The sequence below is a fragment of the Portunus trituberculatus genome, chromosome 36 (genome assembly GCF_017591435.1).
Source record: "Portunus trituberculatus isolate SZX2019 chromosome 36, ASM1759143v1, whole genome shotgun sequence".
NCBI classification, from domain to species: Eukaryota; Metazoa; Arthropoda; class Malacostraca; order Decapoda; family Portunidae; genus Portunus; species Portunus trituberculatus.
The window spans coordinates 755,817-775,674 of NC_059290.1; the positions used below are offsets into that span (position 1 = coordinate 755,817).

The following is a 19,858-nucleotide window of genomic DNA, read 5'->3' on the forward strand; positions in this document are numbered from 1 at the left end:
CAACAAGACAGAACTGACAACTCATGCTGGGGCGGGATCATTACCGTGTTGAAAGGCTGTGGCAAAACCAGGAAAAGCTGTGGGAGAGATACGAGCAGCATGGCGGGATGAAGCAAAAGCTGTGATATATGTACTGATTGCATACAGGCTGTTTGTGCAGGGATGCTGTGTGACTGCTGCGACACTGCTCTTGATGGATGGGCTTTGGTAATTTGGAAGGGGCTGGGGCTTCATCATGTGGCAAGGCTGTGGCAGGGGCTGTGTGACTCCAGCGGTGCACTGGGTCATCCACACCCGCCAGCTCCGTGCCTTTGCCAGGGAGGTCGCACCATTGATTCTCGCTCAGTGCTGTTCTAACCTGCTCAGAGTGAGGACGTGCGCCGCTCCGCTCCTTTACTCGCTCACTCCTGGAAATCGAAAGGAAATGTGTGGCTAAGGTGGCCTCCTGTGGTGCCTAGACGTCGTGTGTTCGGATTCGGATACCTGAAGGTGGTGCTATTGTCCTGGTTATCACGTGCGTGGCGGGGATGCGCTTCCGTCTTGTCAACTGCATGCGTGTTCATGTCCTCAGAATTCATTTTATGTTGTGAACCATCCGAGTGGAAATGTATTTTTTTTTCTCCCACGCCAGTAAAGAAAGGGAAACCGAGGCGGGGAGAGAGAGAGATGTGCAGTGATTGCTGGGAAAACTGAACCACATTGGAAAGTTATCCCAGTGGATGGAAAACAAAAAGAGGGGAAACCAACAGAACTTAGAAACACCGCAGACTTACAATGATTTTCCCTTCAAAGTTATGGAGATAAATATATTGGAGAGTGCAAGGCTGGCTACCACTTTGCGGGGATTGCATGAATATCGAATATTGGCGGATACCCTCCTGTCTGACACGGCGCCGCTATCCGACCTTAACAATATCCTCAGAAACTTAGAAAAAAAAAAAAAGGGAAATATTAGATACCTGTGCATAATCACGAACCGGAATATCTCAATACCTGATACTGTTTATTTCACGTATCAAACAGGTAAAAAGAAAATACGCGTAGGGAAAAATAGTTAGATAGATTTTTTTTTTGTATAGTGAGAAATTTAATGGATGTGTTTGTCATGTTTTTTTGTTTTTGTTTTTTTACTTCCCTTGCTGAGCGTACGAGGCGCAAGGGATGCAGGGCAGTGGGTGAGTTAGTGGCGTGGACAGGACTGCAGGAGTGGAGGAGTGGACGGTCCCGGTGGAAGGCAATGGCCACACTCAAAGGTCGTGAATTATTATTATTATCATCTTTTATCTATCTATTTTTCCTTTTTTACAGTATGTGTACTGACGCCGTGATTTCTTTATTGTACACACTAGTTGCTTCACACGCACACACACACACACACACACACACACACACACACACACACACACACAGCATAAGCTTTGTGTGTGATTCAGCTACTACAATTACAATAACAAACGACATATACATACATTAACATTAAAACTCTCCATTAATACAACGATAACACGATGACCTACAGAGAACCAGAAAAAAGAAGAACGAAGAACCAGTGAACGATGAACCATTTCCCGTTTTCTTTCGTGGAGATCTATCTTACCCTTCACTGAGGCTACCACACGCTCTCATTACAGTGCGATAGCTTGCCTTTCAACACCCAGCGCCGCCACCACGCTTCACCAGCCTGGATAGTCACACACACAAGCCGGGCCCCTTCCCTTCCCTGGTCACCATTAACACCTGTCTTAGCCACGCGAGGTCAAGTGGTAGTGTGTGAGGTCGTGTATTGGGGCGGCGTGAATGTGTGGTCGTAATATCACTAGTCAAGTGGTGGTTCTCCTCCTTTCTCGTCGCCGTCTGGTGTGTGTGTGTGTGTGTGTGTGTGTGTGTGTGTGTGTGTGTGTGTGTGTGTGTGTGTGTGTGTGTGTGTGTGTGTGTGTCCTTTCTATTGGTCGCATTCTATCGGCCTGAGGAAAAGGTGTCCCTGTTACGCGTTCTCTTTTCAATGTGTCTCGCATTTCACTCGTCAGTGGCTTCCTTTCGCCGCGACACACGAGAAGGGAGGAAGCTGCCGGGGTTTTAATATCAGTTTGCCGTGTTGGCTGAACGAACACTTGCACGTTTCAAAGATGCACGCTGATACTCCCTGCCATTCACCAGATTAGCGTGATTACGGAAACTGAAACACACACACACACACACACACACACACACACACACACACACACACACACACACACACACACACACACACACACACACACACACACACACACACACATATCCTTGACCTATCTCGACATTTAACATACTCTTGTGGAAGTCAAGAGAGTTTTCGAGACTTTTAAGCAATCAAGTGATAATTTAGCAAGAATTTTGCGCATTAGTGACAAAAAAAGTGAAACTGACAGACTATCTTTAAGGCCTTTCAAAACAGAAGCAGCAATGAAATGTTCCTAAAGCGTTTCGAAATAGCAAACCGCATAATGTTAAAAGCAGTAAATTCATTCCCCATATTTCAAGAAGCTGTCACTAGTCTTCAGGAACGGAAGGACAGACACCCGCGTGGAAATGTAATCAGTCTTTATGGAGATGAGACGTGTACACCAGTGGCCTGAATGAAAGTGAATATTAGTTTCCTTGCCGCTATTCAGGAGGTCTGACGAGAAGGTCCCAACCACGGCGGGGAATCTACGTAGTGCGTGTTTGGAGAGTGTTATGAGGAGCAGGAACAGGAGGAGTAGGCGTAAATAATGCATCTGAAGAACGACGTGTACCGTAACAACACACACACACACACACACACACACACACACACACACACACACACACACACACACACACACACACACACACATATCCAAGGAGCAAGAAAGACAAAAAATGGTGTCTTAGTGAAGTTTTTTCTTTCCTATTCCTCTCTTGACATAAGACAAACTGCAGTCCGTTAAAGACTTGAAACTCCACCTCAACAAGTTACCACACACACACACACACACACACACACACACACACACACACACACACACAGTTGCAAAACCTCCGTCGAGGATCAAAGAAGACACATCTGCGCGCCTCGGGGTACACTGCAACAAAGCCCTTCATGCGAGAAAAGAAAAAACAAAAAATAGAGGCAGAGAAAAAAACGCATTATCTGCAGCTCGGGACACAGATAACCACTGCCGAAAAGACTGAAGAGAGAGAGAAAAAAATGGGAGAAAAGAAAGACAGCGTTTAAGAAAAAGATCAGAAGTTCACCCTATCACTGTACTCTCATTCCCTTCCCCCTGTCCTCGTTGTTTGTAAGAGGAGCCATATGAGTTTAACATATGAGTTTAATTGATAAATATCCGCACAGTTTTAGGGTCCCAATTGTGTGTTTGAAGCTGCTGTCACCTGTTACCTGGATCTAATCTTAACACCGCTACCACCTCGTACCAAACACAATTTTCTGACACGTAACAATGTACCGCTTTGTCCGTGTGTGTGTGTGTGTGTGTGTGTGTGTGTGTGTGTGTGTGTGTGTGTGTGTGTGTGTGTGTGTGTGTGTGTGTGTGTGTGTGTGTGTTTAACAAAGAAGGTCCCCACGAACGTCGAGTAAAGGATATGGAAGCTAATACACATTTATATTATGCATGCCCTTCGTAGGAATGCTCTTTTGGTAACATGTATTCTAGTCATTATTCGTATTCCGTCCTGTCCTTTACGGTGTGTGTGTGTGTGTGTGTGTGTGTGTGTGTGTGTGTGTGTGTGTGTGTGTTTGATCTGCTGCAGTCTCTGACGAGACAGCCAGACGTTACCCTACGGAACGAGCTCAGAGCTCATTATTTCCGATCTTCGGATAGGCCTGAGACCAGGCACACATCACACACCGGGACAACAAGGTCACAACTCCTCGATTTACATCCCGTACCTACTCACTGCTAGGTGAACAGGGGCTACACGTGAAAGGAGACACGCCCAAATATCTCCACCCGGCCGGGGAATCGAACCCCGGTCCTCTGGCTTGTGAAGCCAGCGCTCTAACCACTGAGCTACCGGGCCGTGTGTGTGTGTGTGTGTGTGTGTGTGTGTGTGTGTGTGTGTGTGTGTGTGTGTGTGTGTGTGTGTGTGTGTGTGTGTACAGAGCGTGGTCATGTAGCGTTCACGTACGTGAGTGGTGGGTCAATATTCCCATCCCACCAATCAGATGCCCGGCTTTAATCGGCTTAGCTCCCTTTGGTCTTCTCATACGCAGGGGCGCCCTAAGAGATCCCTCGGTGCCGGGAAGTGATCAGCCATGCTCCTCCGAGACGCCACGGCCGGGAGGAGGGGCGGCAATGGGTGGATAAGGACGGGAGGAGGTGACGAGAAAGAACACAAGGAATAAGTTGATTGGCAGGAGACGAAGCGACATATCAAACTTGAATCCCCTGTGTGTGTGTGTGTGTGTGTGTGTGTGTGTGTGTGTGTGTGTGTGTGTGTGTGTGTGTGTGTGTGTGTGTGTGTGTGTAATAATAAGATGGTCTGTGAGGAAAAGAGGAAAGAAACAAAGGCTCACTCTGAAATAACTAGACCCTTCGCACCCCCCAGTCACAAATACGCATTGCTCTTTGTTAAACGTTCCATTTAACTCCTTCAGTACTGGGACGCATTTCTACCTTAATGTTTGGGTGTAATTAGACGATTTTATTGACAGCAGGAAGGATCTATGGAGGTCAGAAGATTAATGACCAGAGTCTCACTGTTTTAATACCCACATAAGTTTCTGAAACTATACAAAATTGACAAATAGTAAGCAGAATGGATATGAAAACGTGGCATGGTACTGAAGGGGTTAAATAGATTATGGACTCTACGTTCACCCAACCCAGTCACACTTCATCCACTACCTATCCCACCTCACAACATCCACATTTCCTCCACCATACGAGCCACACTGCACCTGACCGCACGATCTATTATCCACTTGAAAAACAATGAAAATTTAATAAGTGCACGAGAAGCTGTTTTTGTTTATTTCTACCTTTATTTTCTCCCGTATCCGTCGATTTTAAACCCTTCAGTACTGGAACGCGTTTTTACTTTGAGTTTTGGGTGTGATCTGAGGATTTTATTCATGTTACGAAGTGTTTATGGAGGTCAGAAGATTAATGACCAGAATCTTCATTATTTTAATCCTCACATAAGTTTCTAAAGCTGCATAAAATTGCCATAAAGTAAGTAAAATGAACATGAAAACGTGTCATGGTACTGAAAAAATTAAAGACAGCAGTGCGAGTGTTACTGTTACCTGGCAACCTTCCATGCACAAGTGACATAAGGAAGATCGGGTTCACTATACTATACAGCGTTATAGGACGTTAATACTTCGAGCTTTCACTTCACTCCTCTGTTCTATCTTCCTTCTCTCATCTTCATATTTCCTTTACACATTCACTTTACATCAGCCCATTCACTATTCCTTCCTCCCCGCCCCTTCATTCTCCCTCTCCTCTCCTATCACCATCATCTCTCTCCTATCCTCTCTCCCCAACCTCTCACTTCCCTCTCCGTTCTCACAGCCTCTGCCATTCCCTCCTTTTCCCCATTAATGAAACGTCCACTCACAAGAAATATACGACACATTGTCATCCGGTGTAGGAGGGCGTGGGAGGGAGCAGCTGTCGGAGGGAAGGAGGGTGGAGGGGCAGATCAGGACGCGTTACATGAATAATAATAGAAAAAAAAAAGAAATAAAAATACAAGCAACACCTGTATACAAAATAAGGGCGAAAGAAAACACAGTAATGGTAAGAGAAATTAGTGAACGCAATGATGAATAAAATTAATTTGTAAGCAATGTTTGGATCGCTAATTGTATTAATTTCAACGAAGTGACATGATAATAACGAGTGCCAGGAGGAAGAGAAAATGTGCCAAGGAAAGAAAACAGAGGATTAATTAATACTTCTGAAGAAACTGATGAACACACGTGGGATGAACCCGGAGAAATGCACGGACCAGTTAACATCTTCAGACATTAATGGAGAAAATATCCTTCAACCTGGAAAGGAAAATTATAGAAACAGCTAACAAGAAAAAAAAAAAAATGGAAACTTACTAGACTTAAGATATTTGCTCATTGAAAAACACCTCAGGAGGAAAACCCGTGAACACAGACAATGAACGATAATGAGCTGTAAGAAACCTATTAGCAAAAGGAAAAATAATTTGTTACGGGTGAAGAAAATAAAAAAAAAAATATATATATATAGAACAAGAACACGGCAAGGAAAAAAAACTTGGAAAACATTATACTGAGAAAATGCAAAATATAAAAATAAAAATAAAAATAATGATAATGCTAGATAGTAAAACAACCCTAAAAAAAGACACAAGAGCGAAAACAGAGGTAAGCACAGGATTTAATTACGGTGAAATTAGTGACAAGCGAGGAGAGGAAGGCCACGTGGGAAAGGAAAATGCTGGAAAGAGAGAGAGAGAGAGAGAGAGAGAGAGAGAGAGAGAGAGAGAGAGAGAGAGAGAGAGAGATAATTATTATCGGACTCATTATAAAGGTCAGTTGTGTTATCCCATCTGTGCAGACCAAGTAACGAGGCAACGCAACCCACGCCCTCTTCACCGCCCATAATAAACCCCTCACTCACTCACTCACTCACTCACTCACGAGAGAGAGAGAGAGAGAGAGAGAGAGAGAGAGAGAGAGAGAGAGAGAGAGAGAGAGAGAGAGAATTAAAAGGGAAGTAGATCTACCCACTTGACTCTCCTTTCACTCCGCCTTTACCTTTTCTCGCCACTCGTGTATAGATAGAAAAACAAAAAAAGGTTTAAAAGTAAGAAAAAAAAAGAAAGACATGAGGTTTAAAGGCCTAGAGATAAATGAATGGGCTCACTTTAATTTTCCGTCTTTTTTCCATCGTGTGTGTGTGTGTGTGTGTGTGTGTGTGTGTGTGTGTGTGTGTGTGTGTGTGTGTGTGTGTGTGTGTGTGTGTGTGTGTGTGTGTGTGTGTGTGTGTGTGTGTGTGTGTGTGTGTGTGTGTGTGTGTGTGTGTGTGTGTGTGTGTGTGTAGTGGTTAATCCAACGTGAAATTCATAAATCCAAAGTGAGCCGATACGTTTCTCTTCATATCGAGATTTTAGTCAATGGAAATATGAGACTAAAGGAGGAGGAGGAGGAGGAGGAGGAGGACGCGATGATAAGAAAAACAATGTCGAAAGGTGTTTATAATCCCTGAGTGTGTTTGTTTGTGTGTTTCAGTATTTTCGACCTAACATTTACACACACACACACACACACACACACAGCCCGGGGTCTTAACTAACTCGTGTGCCGCGGAAGACGAACAAGACCAGCTGTGAGTTTTGGTCCTGTTAATTGGTCTGTTATTTGTTTTTGGAAGAGAAAAAAAAAGTTCATACTATCCGAAATGCTCTCTCTCTCTCTCTCTCTCTCTCTCTCTCTCTGGTTAACTTTGACAATCATGAAACTGAATAATTATTTTTTTTCTATTTCGAGCATGTACATGTCTAGAATGACTCTCTCTCTCTCTCTCTCTCTCTCTCTCTCTCTCTCTCTTTCGGTTGTCCCAGCGGTCGAGTCTTGCGTTAAAACTTGTCTAGTGGACGGGTTGGCTCGCACTGGTGTTTATATAGCATTAACACGATTCAGCTGCGAGGAACTGAGGGGAGAGGCAGGGAGGAGAGCTGGTACAGGAGACAGAAGGGTAGAAAGAACAGGGGGGTTGGAACAGGAGGTAACGGTGGAATACAGGAGAGGAATGCATGGAAGGGGTGCCGAGAGCGAGGTATACAGATAAGAAATGGGAAAATAAAGGGGTGGACAAAAGAGAGGGGGGGAAAAAGGAAAGGAGACTGGTAGAGGAGAGGGAAAAATAGGAAAAAAAAGCTAGACATATGGGGATGGGAAGGAGTGTTGAGAGCGAGGTAAGGGGAAAGGAAGGGAAAAATGAAGAGTTATAAAGAAGGGGTATATAAAAGGGGAAAAAGTAAAATGAAGACCAGTAATAAGGATGAAGAAGATGAGAAGAATTATAGAAAATAGAGGAAAAATGGAATGCAAGTAATGGAGAGTGTTGAAAACGAGAAACGGGGGAAAGGGAAAAGGAAAATTACGACAATGAGAGGAAAGGAAGAGAAAAAACGTACAAAAAAGAGTGAGACAGATGAGAAAAGGAAACACATGAAAGACACACACACACACATGAGAGAGAGAGAGAGAGAGAGAGAGAGAGAGAGAGAGAGAGAGAGAGAGAGAGAGAGAGAGAGAGAGAGAGAGAGAGAGAGAGAGAGAGAGAGAGAGAGAGAGAGAGAGAGAGAGAGAGAGAGAGAGAGAGAGAGAGAGAGAGAGAGAGAGAGAGAGAGAGAGAGAGAGAGAGAGTCGTTCTAGACATGTACACGTTCAAAATGGAGAAAATAATCATTCAATTGAAAGTTAACCAGAGAGAGAGAGAGAGAGAGAGAGAGAGAGAGAGAGAGAGAGAGAGAGAGAGAGAGAGAGAGAGAGATGAAATAAGGAAAATAGAGAAAGATAAAGGCCAGTTTTAATTCGATTTTTTTTTTCACATTTCTGATTATAGAAAAAAAACGCACACACAATGAGCACAGCAACACCACACAGCACCAACACCACAACACCACACAACACAAACACCACACCACAGCACCACACAACACCAACAACACAGCACCAAACATCACTCACACTACAACACCACACAACACAAACACCACAACACCACACAACACTAACACCACAACACCATGCAACACCAGCACCACACAACACCAACACCACAACACCACACAACATAAACACCACCACACAACACCAACACCACAGCACCACACACGACACAAACGTTTTTTCATATTTCTAATTATAAAAAAAAAAAAAATGAAAAAAAATTAAAACTAAATGAATAACACAAAGCCAGTCACACGAGGCGCAAATAACACTGAAATCTTACAACTATAAATGAAAAAAAAAAAAAATCTAAATAAGTTAAACAAAAGCTACGCAATAAATAAAATATAACAAACAGTCAAACAGATAAATTTTCAACGAGCTATTTCAATTTCAGCTGACGATAAATAAACAAAAGATTGACTCAAACAAAGGGGTTTAATAAGGGATAATTGCAATGGTGGTTAAAAACATCAATTTTCAGTGGCGTCAGTTAAAAAAGAAATACAAATTGTGTTGAAAGTGAATGCGAAACACGATAACGAGGAGGAGGAGGAAGAGGAAGGAAGGAGGGAGGGAGGAGGAATGAGGAGGAGGAATGAGGGAGGAGGGGAGGAGGTAAAAAAGAAAAAAAAGTGGGGAAAAGAGACAAAAAGAGGTGATAGGGTTCGAATAGCACAGGAAAGGAAGGTGATGAAATTCAAGGGATAAAAGGAAAGAGAGGAGAAAAATGAAGGGAAGGAGGAAATGGAAGTGGATACGTAAAGGAAAAGGGAGAAGAGAGATGATTACCAAATTACGAGAGAGAGAGAGAGAGAGAGAGAGAGAGAGAGAGAGAGAGAGAGAGAGAGAGAGAGAGAGAGAGAGAGAGAGAGAGAGAGAGAGAGAGAGAGAGAGAGAGAGAGAGAGAGAGAGAGAGAGAGAGAGAAATTGATATCAAACTATACCAGAAAATTTAGGAATGGGAAATATGATAAATGAATGAAGAAATAATGAAAAAAGAAGTATGAAAACAAAATTAGAGCCGGAGAAGAATGGAGGACGAAAAAAAAAAAAGAAAAACAATGAATGATGAAGTATATTATGCAAATGAATGACCGTGGGAAAGAGCAGAGGCAGGATGGCGGGACTGATTGCAAGTATTATGGAAACAATGTTGACAGACAAACGCTTGCAAACTTATCTTAGAAACTAATTACGAAACTTTACAAGCGCAGCTCCACGTAATGAAAAAAAAAAAGACTAACAATAAGCGAATGTGAGACAAAAATGAAGGAAAGAATGTTAGACTAATGGTGATGATAAAAGTTGTGGCGGTGGTGGTGAAGTATAGTGTCAGTAAGGATGATGATAGTGAAGAAAAGTGGTGATGGTGATGATGAGGTGCAGGAAGTATGGAAGTTAGCAAGGGAAAGGTAAGATTGTGGCGGTGAAAGTGCAATTGGGTTGTTTTCTGTAATTACTGGCGTTAGTTCGTGTATTAATAGGGTGGTGGTGGTGGTGGATGTAAAATATTAAAGTAAAAGTAGTAGTAGTAGTAGTAGTAGTAGTAGTAGTAGTAGTAGTAGTAGTAGTAGTAGTAGTAGTAGTAGTAGTAGTAGTACATATAAGTACATTGGTGTGCTAAACATCGTAGGGACACGAAACTGTCTTCTTCTCCTCCTCCTCCTCCTCCTCCTCATTTTCTCTCCCTGCATTATCCTCCCTCTCACTAAAATCTAGAGAAAACAGAGAGAGAGAGAGAGAGAGAGAGAGAGAGAGAGAGAGAGAGGCAAAAACAATCTTAAACACCACCACCACCACCACCACCAACAGTAATAAACACGCACACCACAATACCACCACATTCACGACGAACTTGGAGACAAACGGCCCCGTACCCTGTGAATATTGCCCCAGGGTTGAGCAGGATGCGGCAAGGGGTTGGTGGTGGTGGTGGTGATTGGAGAGAGACGAGACGGGTGAGTGGAGTGGAAGGAAGGGAGGAGAGGGGGGGGCGGCGAGGGAGATAATCCTTCCCATCTAGTCGCGAGGTCCATGGAAGGTGATATTGAAGTGTGTGTGACGCGAGCAGGTGATGGTGATGGTGGTGGTGGTGGTGGTGGTGGTGGTGGTGGTGGTGGTGGTGGTGGTGATGGTGGTGGTGGTGGTGAAGGCATGAAGTGAAAGCATATTTTAGTCCCTTTTCTTTTTTTTCTTTCGCAACATATTGACGAGAGAGAGAGAGAGAGAGAGAGAGAGAGAGAGAGAGAGAGAGAGAGAGAGAGAGAGAGAGAGAGAGAGAGAGAGAGAGAGGCCCCAACATCCCTGCACATTCACCCACCGATAAACACAGATAGACAATAAGGAGAGGGAGGCAGAAACAACACTCTCTCTCTCTCTCTCTCTCTCTCTCTCTCTCTCTCTCTCTCTCTCTCTCATCACACTAGCTAACAAAACAACTCGTGATGGCCAATAACTCCGCCGCCGCGCTTCACCCCAAGTACAAGAGAGAGAGAGAGAGAGAGAGAAAGGAGACGGAGAGAGAGGCTGTCAAGACTACCTTAATCTTCACTGATACTCTAATTTGCCTCATCACGCGAACCTCCCACGTGTTTTTACCTGGTCGTGCCGCCATCACGCACCCTTCACACTGACTTCATTACTCTCTGTGCTGTCTGGTTTCTTCCCCACAAAACAGAGGCAGCACACCTGGCCCCCTTACACCTTTGGCCTTAATTTCAGGTGTGGATCTCCTCTCACAATACTCACTGCGCCATGAATATTCTAAGCAATCACTTTAATAACTTAGACAATGGAGTTCCGCTCGTGAGGAGGAAGATAGGAGGAGGAGAAGGAGGGGGAGGAAGAAGAGAAGGAGTGAGAGTTAGAAGTAGGATAGCAATGATAATAGCCATGAGTTTGAAGGGAGAGACTGGAGAGAAGAGAGAAAGGGAGGAAGGGAGTGAGGAAGTATGAAGAATGATAGAGAATACAGGGAGGGAGGGAGGAATGGAGAGTGAAAGATGAGGGAGGGGCTAAGGAAGGCTTTACGAGGGATATAAGAAGTGAGGAATGAGTGGGAGGGAGGGAAGATTTCAAGGGAACTTTAAAACCAGTAAGATTTTCCGCGCAAAGAGTAAGGATGATGAAGCAGAGGAGAATGGAGGAAGTAAGGAGGAAGGAGGGATGATGAGGAAGTGAATGGAAGGAAGGAGGGAGCAAGGGGAGGGTGTGGGCAGGATACTAAGGGTGGGACTGGGGAAAAGTTGTGATCCCGAAGCGTAATATCCGAAGGTTCGAACCACTGGCCTAGAAGAATAAAAAGATCCACGTTGTCTTAATTAATTCTTAGCTGAGGAAAAGGCGGCGTGGAACTTTTTGGTGTCATTTTTCTTATCCTGTTGGAGGGCATTATTAAAGGCGGGGCGGGGAGAGACACAGGGGACAAGGCGGCGGCGCTTCGGACCAACAGGCAAACTCAAGAAGGATAAAGAAGAAAATTGCAACAAGAGGGGAAAAAAATCGTACAAGTTTACGTGCATGATGAACGATACACAGGGGGAAGATGCTGCTTGTGAAAAAAATATCTGAATAAAAGTGAAAAAAAAGTGTGATATGAAGGAGAAAAAGATATCAACAGGGAGATAAGGTGAAAAAGTAAGGTTTAAGGTTACCTGCCTGCATGATGGACGGCATATCGGAGGAAAATTCAGTTTCTCAAAAGTGGAAAATGCAAATGAAAATAGTGCAATATTCTGTATTTTTTTTTTTTTTTACAAAGCAACACGAGCGGCAAGAGAATGATATGCAGCATCAAACGGAGAATAAAACTTAACTTCTTGAATTTTTTTCAAATTAAAAAAGTTGAAGAAGGTGAAGTATTATATATTGCTTCTCTTTTTAAAGAAAGAAAAAAAAACTGCAAAAGTGAAAAAAGACAATTTTCTTTTTACTTCTGCTCAATTATTTCCAAAAATGAAACAAAGCAAAAGGAAACATTTACGGCAAACAGTGGTAAAGTACATAAATGAATACTTCAATAAAAAAAGCACCACAAAATTGTTTACAAATAAATTTAACTTAAGGGAAAGAATGTTACAAAATGAAAAAAAAGAACGAGATAATGCATGAATTGAAAGAATGAATTACTTTCCATCACTAAGTAAATAATGCTGAGAGAGTGAATGCAAACAGCGAGGATAATGAAATAAACCTCTCGAAAAAGCGGCTCTTATTCTATTAGGAAATAAAATTCACGCTAAGAGAGACGCTCGTGCAATGCTTCCCCTGCGTGTGTGAAGGAAAACAACTAATGATGGGAATAATTTTTTGCGTTGATTCAATTAAAAAAAGAAGTAACCTAAAACTTTCAGAGAATAGCAAAAACACGCAGAAAAGTTCAATTAATTAAACTAAGAAGATAAATAATTGAATTCAGTAAAATGAAATAATATCAAATTGATAAAAGGAAAGGAAATTGGTATGAAAAAAATAGAAGAAAAATATAGAACAGCCAAAAAATGAAAAGAAAAGAAAATACTGAGAAAAGAAAGCATGACAACAGTGAAGGAATGAAAAGAAAGATACTTATAATGAGAGTCCGCCACGGAATGCAGGAAGAAAGGATAAACATAAAAAAAAAAAAAAAATACAAGACAAAGACAAACAAAATAACCTCGGAGGGAGAGAAGAAAAGTCTTAAAAAAAAACGAGCAAAGATTATAATTAGAAAAACTTATAATGAGGAAAGTACAAACATTCTCTCTCTCTCTCTCTCTCTCTCTCTCTCTCTCTCTCTCTCTCTCTCTCTTTGAGTCATCCAATCCTCAACGACAACAATTAAAACTCATACGCACTCCAACGTAATTTAACCTTTATTCTTCTGTAAAATTGAGCCCCTAAGTCCTTCACATCACCTGAGTCTGGCGGCTTCTGAGGGAGAAAGGACGATGCTTTTCCTCTTTACCCTTTACCCTTTGGAGGTGAAAGGGTTGCTGTTAAGGGTCTGCGTGGGAGAGGTCTTAAATGGCGGACTGAAAGGGTTGTAAGGGTTTCCGGAGGCTAACTGGGCAGGTAAGGGAAGGTGGGGAGGGAAGAGGGCAAGTGGGAGAGGCTGGAGGCAGGGAAGGGGACCGACAGGGAAAGGGAGACGGTAGGAAGGAATGGAAGGAAGAAAGTAAGAGGCAGTCTTTACACGTCCTTGGTTATGAAAGGTTTAAATTAACGGGTATTTAGATACACACACACACACACACACACACACACACACACACACACACACACACACACACACACACACACACACACACACACACACACACACACACACACACACACACACACACACACACACATGAATATACAGACAAACAGACAGAAACACACACACACACACACACACACACACATAAATATACAAACGAACAGACAGAAACACACACACACACACACACACACACACACACACACACACACACACACACACACACATAAGTATACAGACGAACAGACAGAAGTATAAACACACACACACACACACACACACACACACACACACACACACACACATAAATATACAGACGAACAGACAGAAACACACACACACACACACACACACACACACACACACACACACACACACACACACACACACACACACACACACACACACACACACACACACACACACACACACACACACACACGTTAAAAATGCAGACGCAGACAAACACTGAGTAGCTAAAAGTCCGTCTAAACGCAACACACGGGTGGAAAAAAGTATATACAAACAAATAAACACACGCGCCTTTCAGTAAATGAAGAATGACAACAAAAAAAGGAAGAAAAGATAAATGTTCATAGAGACAAATGGAAAAATAACACAAACAGAAAGGAAAACATGGTCAAATTATCCAACAAATGTCAGTGTTGCATGGAATTAAGTCTATCGTGTGTGTGTGTGTGTGTGTGTGTGTGTGTGTGTGTGTGTGTGTGTGTGTGTGTGTGTGTGTGTGTGTGTGTGTGTTTTTGAGCACAATGAATATGTTGCATTTGTGTCAAGTAAATATTTACTCTATGTGTGTGTGTGTGTGTGTGTGTGTGTGTGTGTGTGTGTGTGTGTGTGTGTGTGTGTGTGTTTGAGCACAATGAATATATTGCATTTGTGTCAAGTAAATATTTACTCTATGTGTGTGTGTGTGTGTGTGTGTGTGTGTGTGTGTGTGTGTGTGTGTGTGTGTGTGTGTGTGTGTGTGTGTGTGTGTGTGTGTGTGTGTGTGTGTGTGTGTGTGTGTGTGTGTGTGTGTGTGTTTGACACAATGAATATATTGCATTTGTGTCAAGTAAATATTTATTGTGTGTGTGTGTGTGTGTGTGTGTGTGTGTGTGTGTGTGTGTGTGTGTGTGTGTGTGTGTGTGTGTGCGATCGAATGGTAATTGTGTATGTATACGGAACGCGATCATGAGGAACAATTATGTACATTTATCGGACGCTGAAACTTTATAATGCAACAAATTATCGCATACCATAGTGTGCGTGTGTCAGAGCGCGTAACATACATAGACGTGTACACGGAAAAGCTGCAAATTTACAAACATACATCAGAACATAACTAAGCTTCCCGATCAGCCAGACACCCCACCACCACCACCACCACCTCGCCTTGTGTGCTGAATGAAGCCTTGAGGTGGCAGCAGCTGTTAGTGTCACGTGACTGTGTTATACGCCTGTGTTATATAGCCTGCGGAAAAGCACCTCCATTATACATTCCAAGAAAATACATTGAAATAGTTAGTGCTACAAGTCATCGCTTATCTCCTCCGCCTAGCCATGCACGGCGCTATAAATCCCCGTCTTTTTTTCAGTGACTATTCTTGAGTGTTGGTCGGGAGCGATGAGTCGGTGTAGTAGAACAGTGAGCCGGGTAGGCAGCAGTAAGTTGTCGCGCGCCCTGCCCCTCCTGCACCGCCTGCACTAGTGGTGCCTCGCACTAACGACACGCCACACACGTATGCTCAACACTGCCAGGACTATAGTGATAAAATACAGCTCGACCATGTGGCGGTTATAGGGTCAAAGGTCACTGAGCAAGCCGTTTGCGATGACCTTCAACAGTGTGCGTCGCCAGGCGGGCCGGACTGTGTGAGGCTCCCATGAGGTTGTGTGGCGTCGGCTGGGCGTCTCTAGCGAGCTAGGTGGGCGTGGCCTCATGCTGCCTCACTTCCCCGCCCTCCTGCTCCTCCTCGTTTCCTCCGGAGGGTCGGACTTTTCCCCATCCCCTCCTCCCCCCTGGAAGGCTCCCTCAACGAGCCATCCGTCCCCGAAGCAGCCCCCCGCCGGGCGTCCGGAGCCTGGCCGCGGCCCTGACACTCTCACCCCCTCGCCACCGGAAATTAAAGTCAGACACGAAGTTCTTTTAGATGTGGCTGGCCACCTCCTACGTCCCTCCGGCGGCCACCATGAAGACTCACCCGCCAGTCGCCCTGGGGTGCCGCGTGGGAGCCACGGGGGCCTGGCGGGACAGGGGTCCTTCATCCTTCAGCTCGACAGGATGGTCTCCCTACCTGCCTCGGCGCTCTCATCCGGCAAGCTAAATACACCTTCCCTTCCCGCGTCCCCACGCCCATTGGAAAGCTCCAGCCCCGGTGGAGGAGTCAACACCTGGGTAATAAGTGCGGTTTCAGGGAAGCAGCAGCCTGGCCAGGATAATCACCACCTCACTCAACAGAAACCCTCGCCAAGCATCGCGGTAGGCTACCTACACCACGATGACCACACTAACGCTAACCAGCTAATCTCCCACACGTGGAGGAGCGCCAGTCTGCCCCATCCCCTCACTGAGCCAGGCCACCACGACTCCCTCGCACCTCACGTGAACCTGCGTCACAATAACTTTCTTTCCTCGTCTTCAAGGGACTCCAATCATCCGTCAAGCCTTACTAGACCCTCGGGGAAGCACTCCCTGATTGAAACAAAGCTAAGCACTCTCACTGGCAGCAGTAGTGAAGCGAAACTGGGTCACTCCGCCACCGCGGCATCGACTCGTCCACAGAAGGTTAGCCAAGACGATGACTCTCTGGCCGCTGACGCTGACACCTCCAGAGGGACAGCTGACGTCCACACACGAGACACCCGCACAGGGGATGATCACACAGCGCCAGGCCATACATCAAAGGCCACTGTACAAACCACACACGCAGTTCACTTGAAGCACGAAACGTGGAGAGATGATAGGGAAGAAGGAGAAGACATCGACTTTCCCGAGGGCTCCCCTATCATCCTCCACACAAAGCCTCCACTCTCCACTGAATTGCCGCAACACAATACACACGCACTGAGTCTCCCGATGAGTAATGAGACTGATAGCACGTTAATGACAAAAAAGAACTCTTTAAACTACATTCCCCGCAGTGGAAGAAATTCCGAAGTGTACGTAGCGGACGCGTTACTTAGCAAGACGTGGAGGAGAGGAAGCGAGGATCTGGCACAAGAAGCACCACCAACAGCATTACCAGCAGCTCTTGCCGCGGAAGACGGACAGAAAAAGGCCAAGAACTCATTATTTAGGGTCGGCAGGGCAGACAGAGGAGTCGGCAGGGAGGGAGGCAGACCCGGGGTTCTTTTCCACCAGCGTGAGAAACGAGAGGCAGAAGGGACGCGGAAAAATGAGTTTGTGGTAGTTGACGCTGGAGCCAATGAAGGTCAGTTGGACATGGCTGCGGGCCAAGGCCAGGGTGGGGGCGGGGGCGGGGAGGCAGCGTTCTGGGAGATGAGGAAGACAGCAGTGGCGGAATGCAGGGAGACGGCTGGGAACTGCGCTGCTGAGAACCATAGACAGAAAACGCAGAAGTTGGGCCGCATTAGGAGCCTTCCTGCGTCACCTGCCAATAAGGACATCCTGGGCGTGTTACCACGGGCTGGGGAGAGGACGTGGAGGAGAGTGCAGTGGTGGGTGGGAAGGAGAGAGTGAAGCGGTGGTCCTCAGTGTTACAGTCTTACAACAACCTCCCGCCGGGGATGTACTCCAGAGTGTTCCCCGGCAGCTTCCCTCACCTGTACAGTAGCTACCACCCCGCGGCAGACCCCAATATGCTTCCCCGCGCCGAGGCACTGCAGGGCGGGGAGGAGGGAGGCGCCGGGGAAACGCTGCTCCCCCGAGGGTCGCAGGTGGATGGCAGGTACGAGAGGAAGTCATCACGGGCCTCAGGTGTGCACGCAGGAAGGTCGTCCTCGCGTGCCAAGGGAGCCAACAAGCACGTGAAGGGAGAGCGAGGCTTCACCAAGGCGCCCCAGCAGCGCCACGCCCGCAGCAGGAACAGAGCTAAGCGGAAAGGTGAGTGTTACCTGTGTTACATGTACGTATGTTTTGATTACAGTAGGACGTCATTCCATCCACGACTTCTTCCCGCTTCAGACACTTCAGCCTCCCGCACCAAGTCCACTAATGTTGAAATAAAACGTTGGAATAACACGAATTTCACAAAATATTATCCATGCCATCACACAAACGACCACCACTCACCACACAACAGTCCTTCACTCACTATTCATCACCTGCACCACCTGGCTTGAGATGTTATCACCACCTGATGCCACTCAAAAGTGGAGAAGGTGGCAGGGAAAACACAAGTATTGACGATATTCTCTTTAGTTTCGAGTTACGGTTCTTAACTCTTTGTGTGGCTTTTCCTCAAGTTTAATAAAGTAATCCCTCCAAAGTATAAAGCATACTTCCCAAAAGTTCCAGTGGGAGTTAAATGAGTGATGGTAATCAAAACCCTTTATGACTTGAAGTTCTATATCCGCCAGTTTACCAGTCAAACAGCCGTTCAGCACAATGTTAGTGGCATTACCACCGAGAGAGAGAGAGAGAGAGAGAGAGAGAGATGAAGAACTGGAATTGTAACATAAAAGCATAAATAGCCGTCCTGCTTCAGTATGAGTTTCCACGTTACCCCTCCCTTGTAATTGTCGCCGCCAACACCCATCACTCCCTTACGTGTCACTTAAGCCCATTGTCACCAGCAGCGGCGCACGTGGCCTCGCTCTTTCATCACATACTTTACCGCATTTTACACGCAACTAAGTGTTAAAGAAGAAAAAAAGACCCGAACACTTTTTTCGAATCACAGAATTACCTTGCCTCGTAAATTTAGCGAAGACAGAAAAACACGACTTGTTTTCAATGGTTCATGTGGTTGTTTGCTTTCCACGAATCGCTTACTCCACTTTTTTTTCATGTTTGTTTTTCTTCTGGGCGACGGGCAACGAGAGAGCAGGTCACACACACACACACACACACACACACACACACACACACACACACACACACACACACACACACACACACACACACACACCTGTGCTCCTAAATAATGTACAGACGATTATTTGTTCCCAGGAATATATAATCAACATGACTAGCAGCGCCATATTTTTCGTCAGCCATAATTTTGAAAAGATGAATTGCTTCCAACACACACAAAAAGTAAAAATATTCCTCTACACTCTATGAAACCATGAAAACACTAATAATAACAATAACAAGAATTAAAAAATAAACACGAAATAAAAAATACAAATTCGGTCCAACACGCCTGACATTAAAGTTAAGCTTCTCTACCTTATGAAAAATGAATGAAAATAATAAAAAAATAAGTTTGACCCAACGCACGCCTAACGAAACACCGCCTATGCCTCTCCACGCCTATAAATCATAAAGAAATGCTGTTACTGGAAATAGAACTAGAAATAATATTACTGATACCAGGAAGTGGAACAATAATTCTTAGCACAGAACCATAATTTGTCACTGCTGCTACTACTACTACTACTACTACTACTACTACTACTACTACTACTACTACTACTACTACAATAAACCCTTCTATTACTGTTACTACATACAGGAAGTGACGCTATACAATCACCAATCCATCACCAAAAACGACACTACAATAGTACTCCCACTACTAACAATAACAAGTCTAACATATAAAAGAAAACACACAAAACTCTCCTTTCACATTAGACTTTTATTTATTACTACTCAAAACAGCAACACTGATAATAATAACAGCAAAAAACGAGAGAAAGAAAGAGAAAAAAACGAGGCTGCATATAAAAAAAAAGTGGAGCATTATCACTAAAGGCACCATTAGGAAAAGCTATACACACATACACACACACACACA

The 19,858-nt window shown here is 44.6% G+C and overlaps 1 protein-coding gene across 2 annotated transcripts; it reads left to right on the forward strand.

Moving 5' to 3' along the window:
- The first annotated feature begins 334 nt into the window (after positions 1–334).
- On the forward strand, positions 335–17,779 carry LOC123513494. 2 transcript variants are annotated; one of them, XM_045270690.1, is made up of 2 exons: positions 335–489; positions 15,530–17,779. In XM_045270690.1, exon 2 carries the CDS (start codon positions 15,874–15,876, stop codon positions 17,632–17,634), a length of 1,761 nt encoding a protein of 586 aa, XP_045126625.1. In that variant the 5' UTR covers positions 335–489; positions 15,530–15,873; the 3' UTR covers positions 17,635–17,779. The 2 variants fall into 2 exon arrangements, with proteins under 2 accessions (XP_045126625.1, XP_045126626.1); XM_045270691.1 differs by having other exon boundaries at positions 339–437.
- The last annotated feature ends 2,079 nt before the right edge of the window (positions 17,780–19,858 follow it).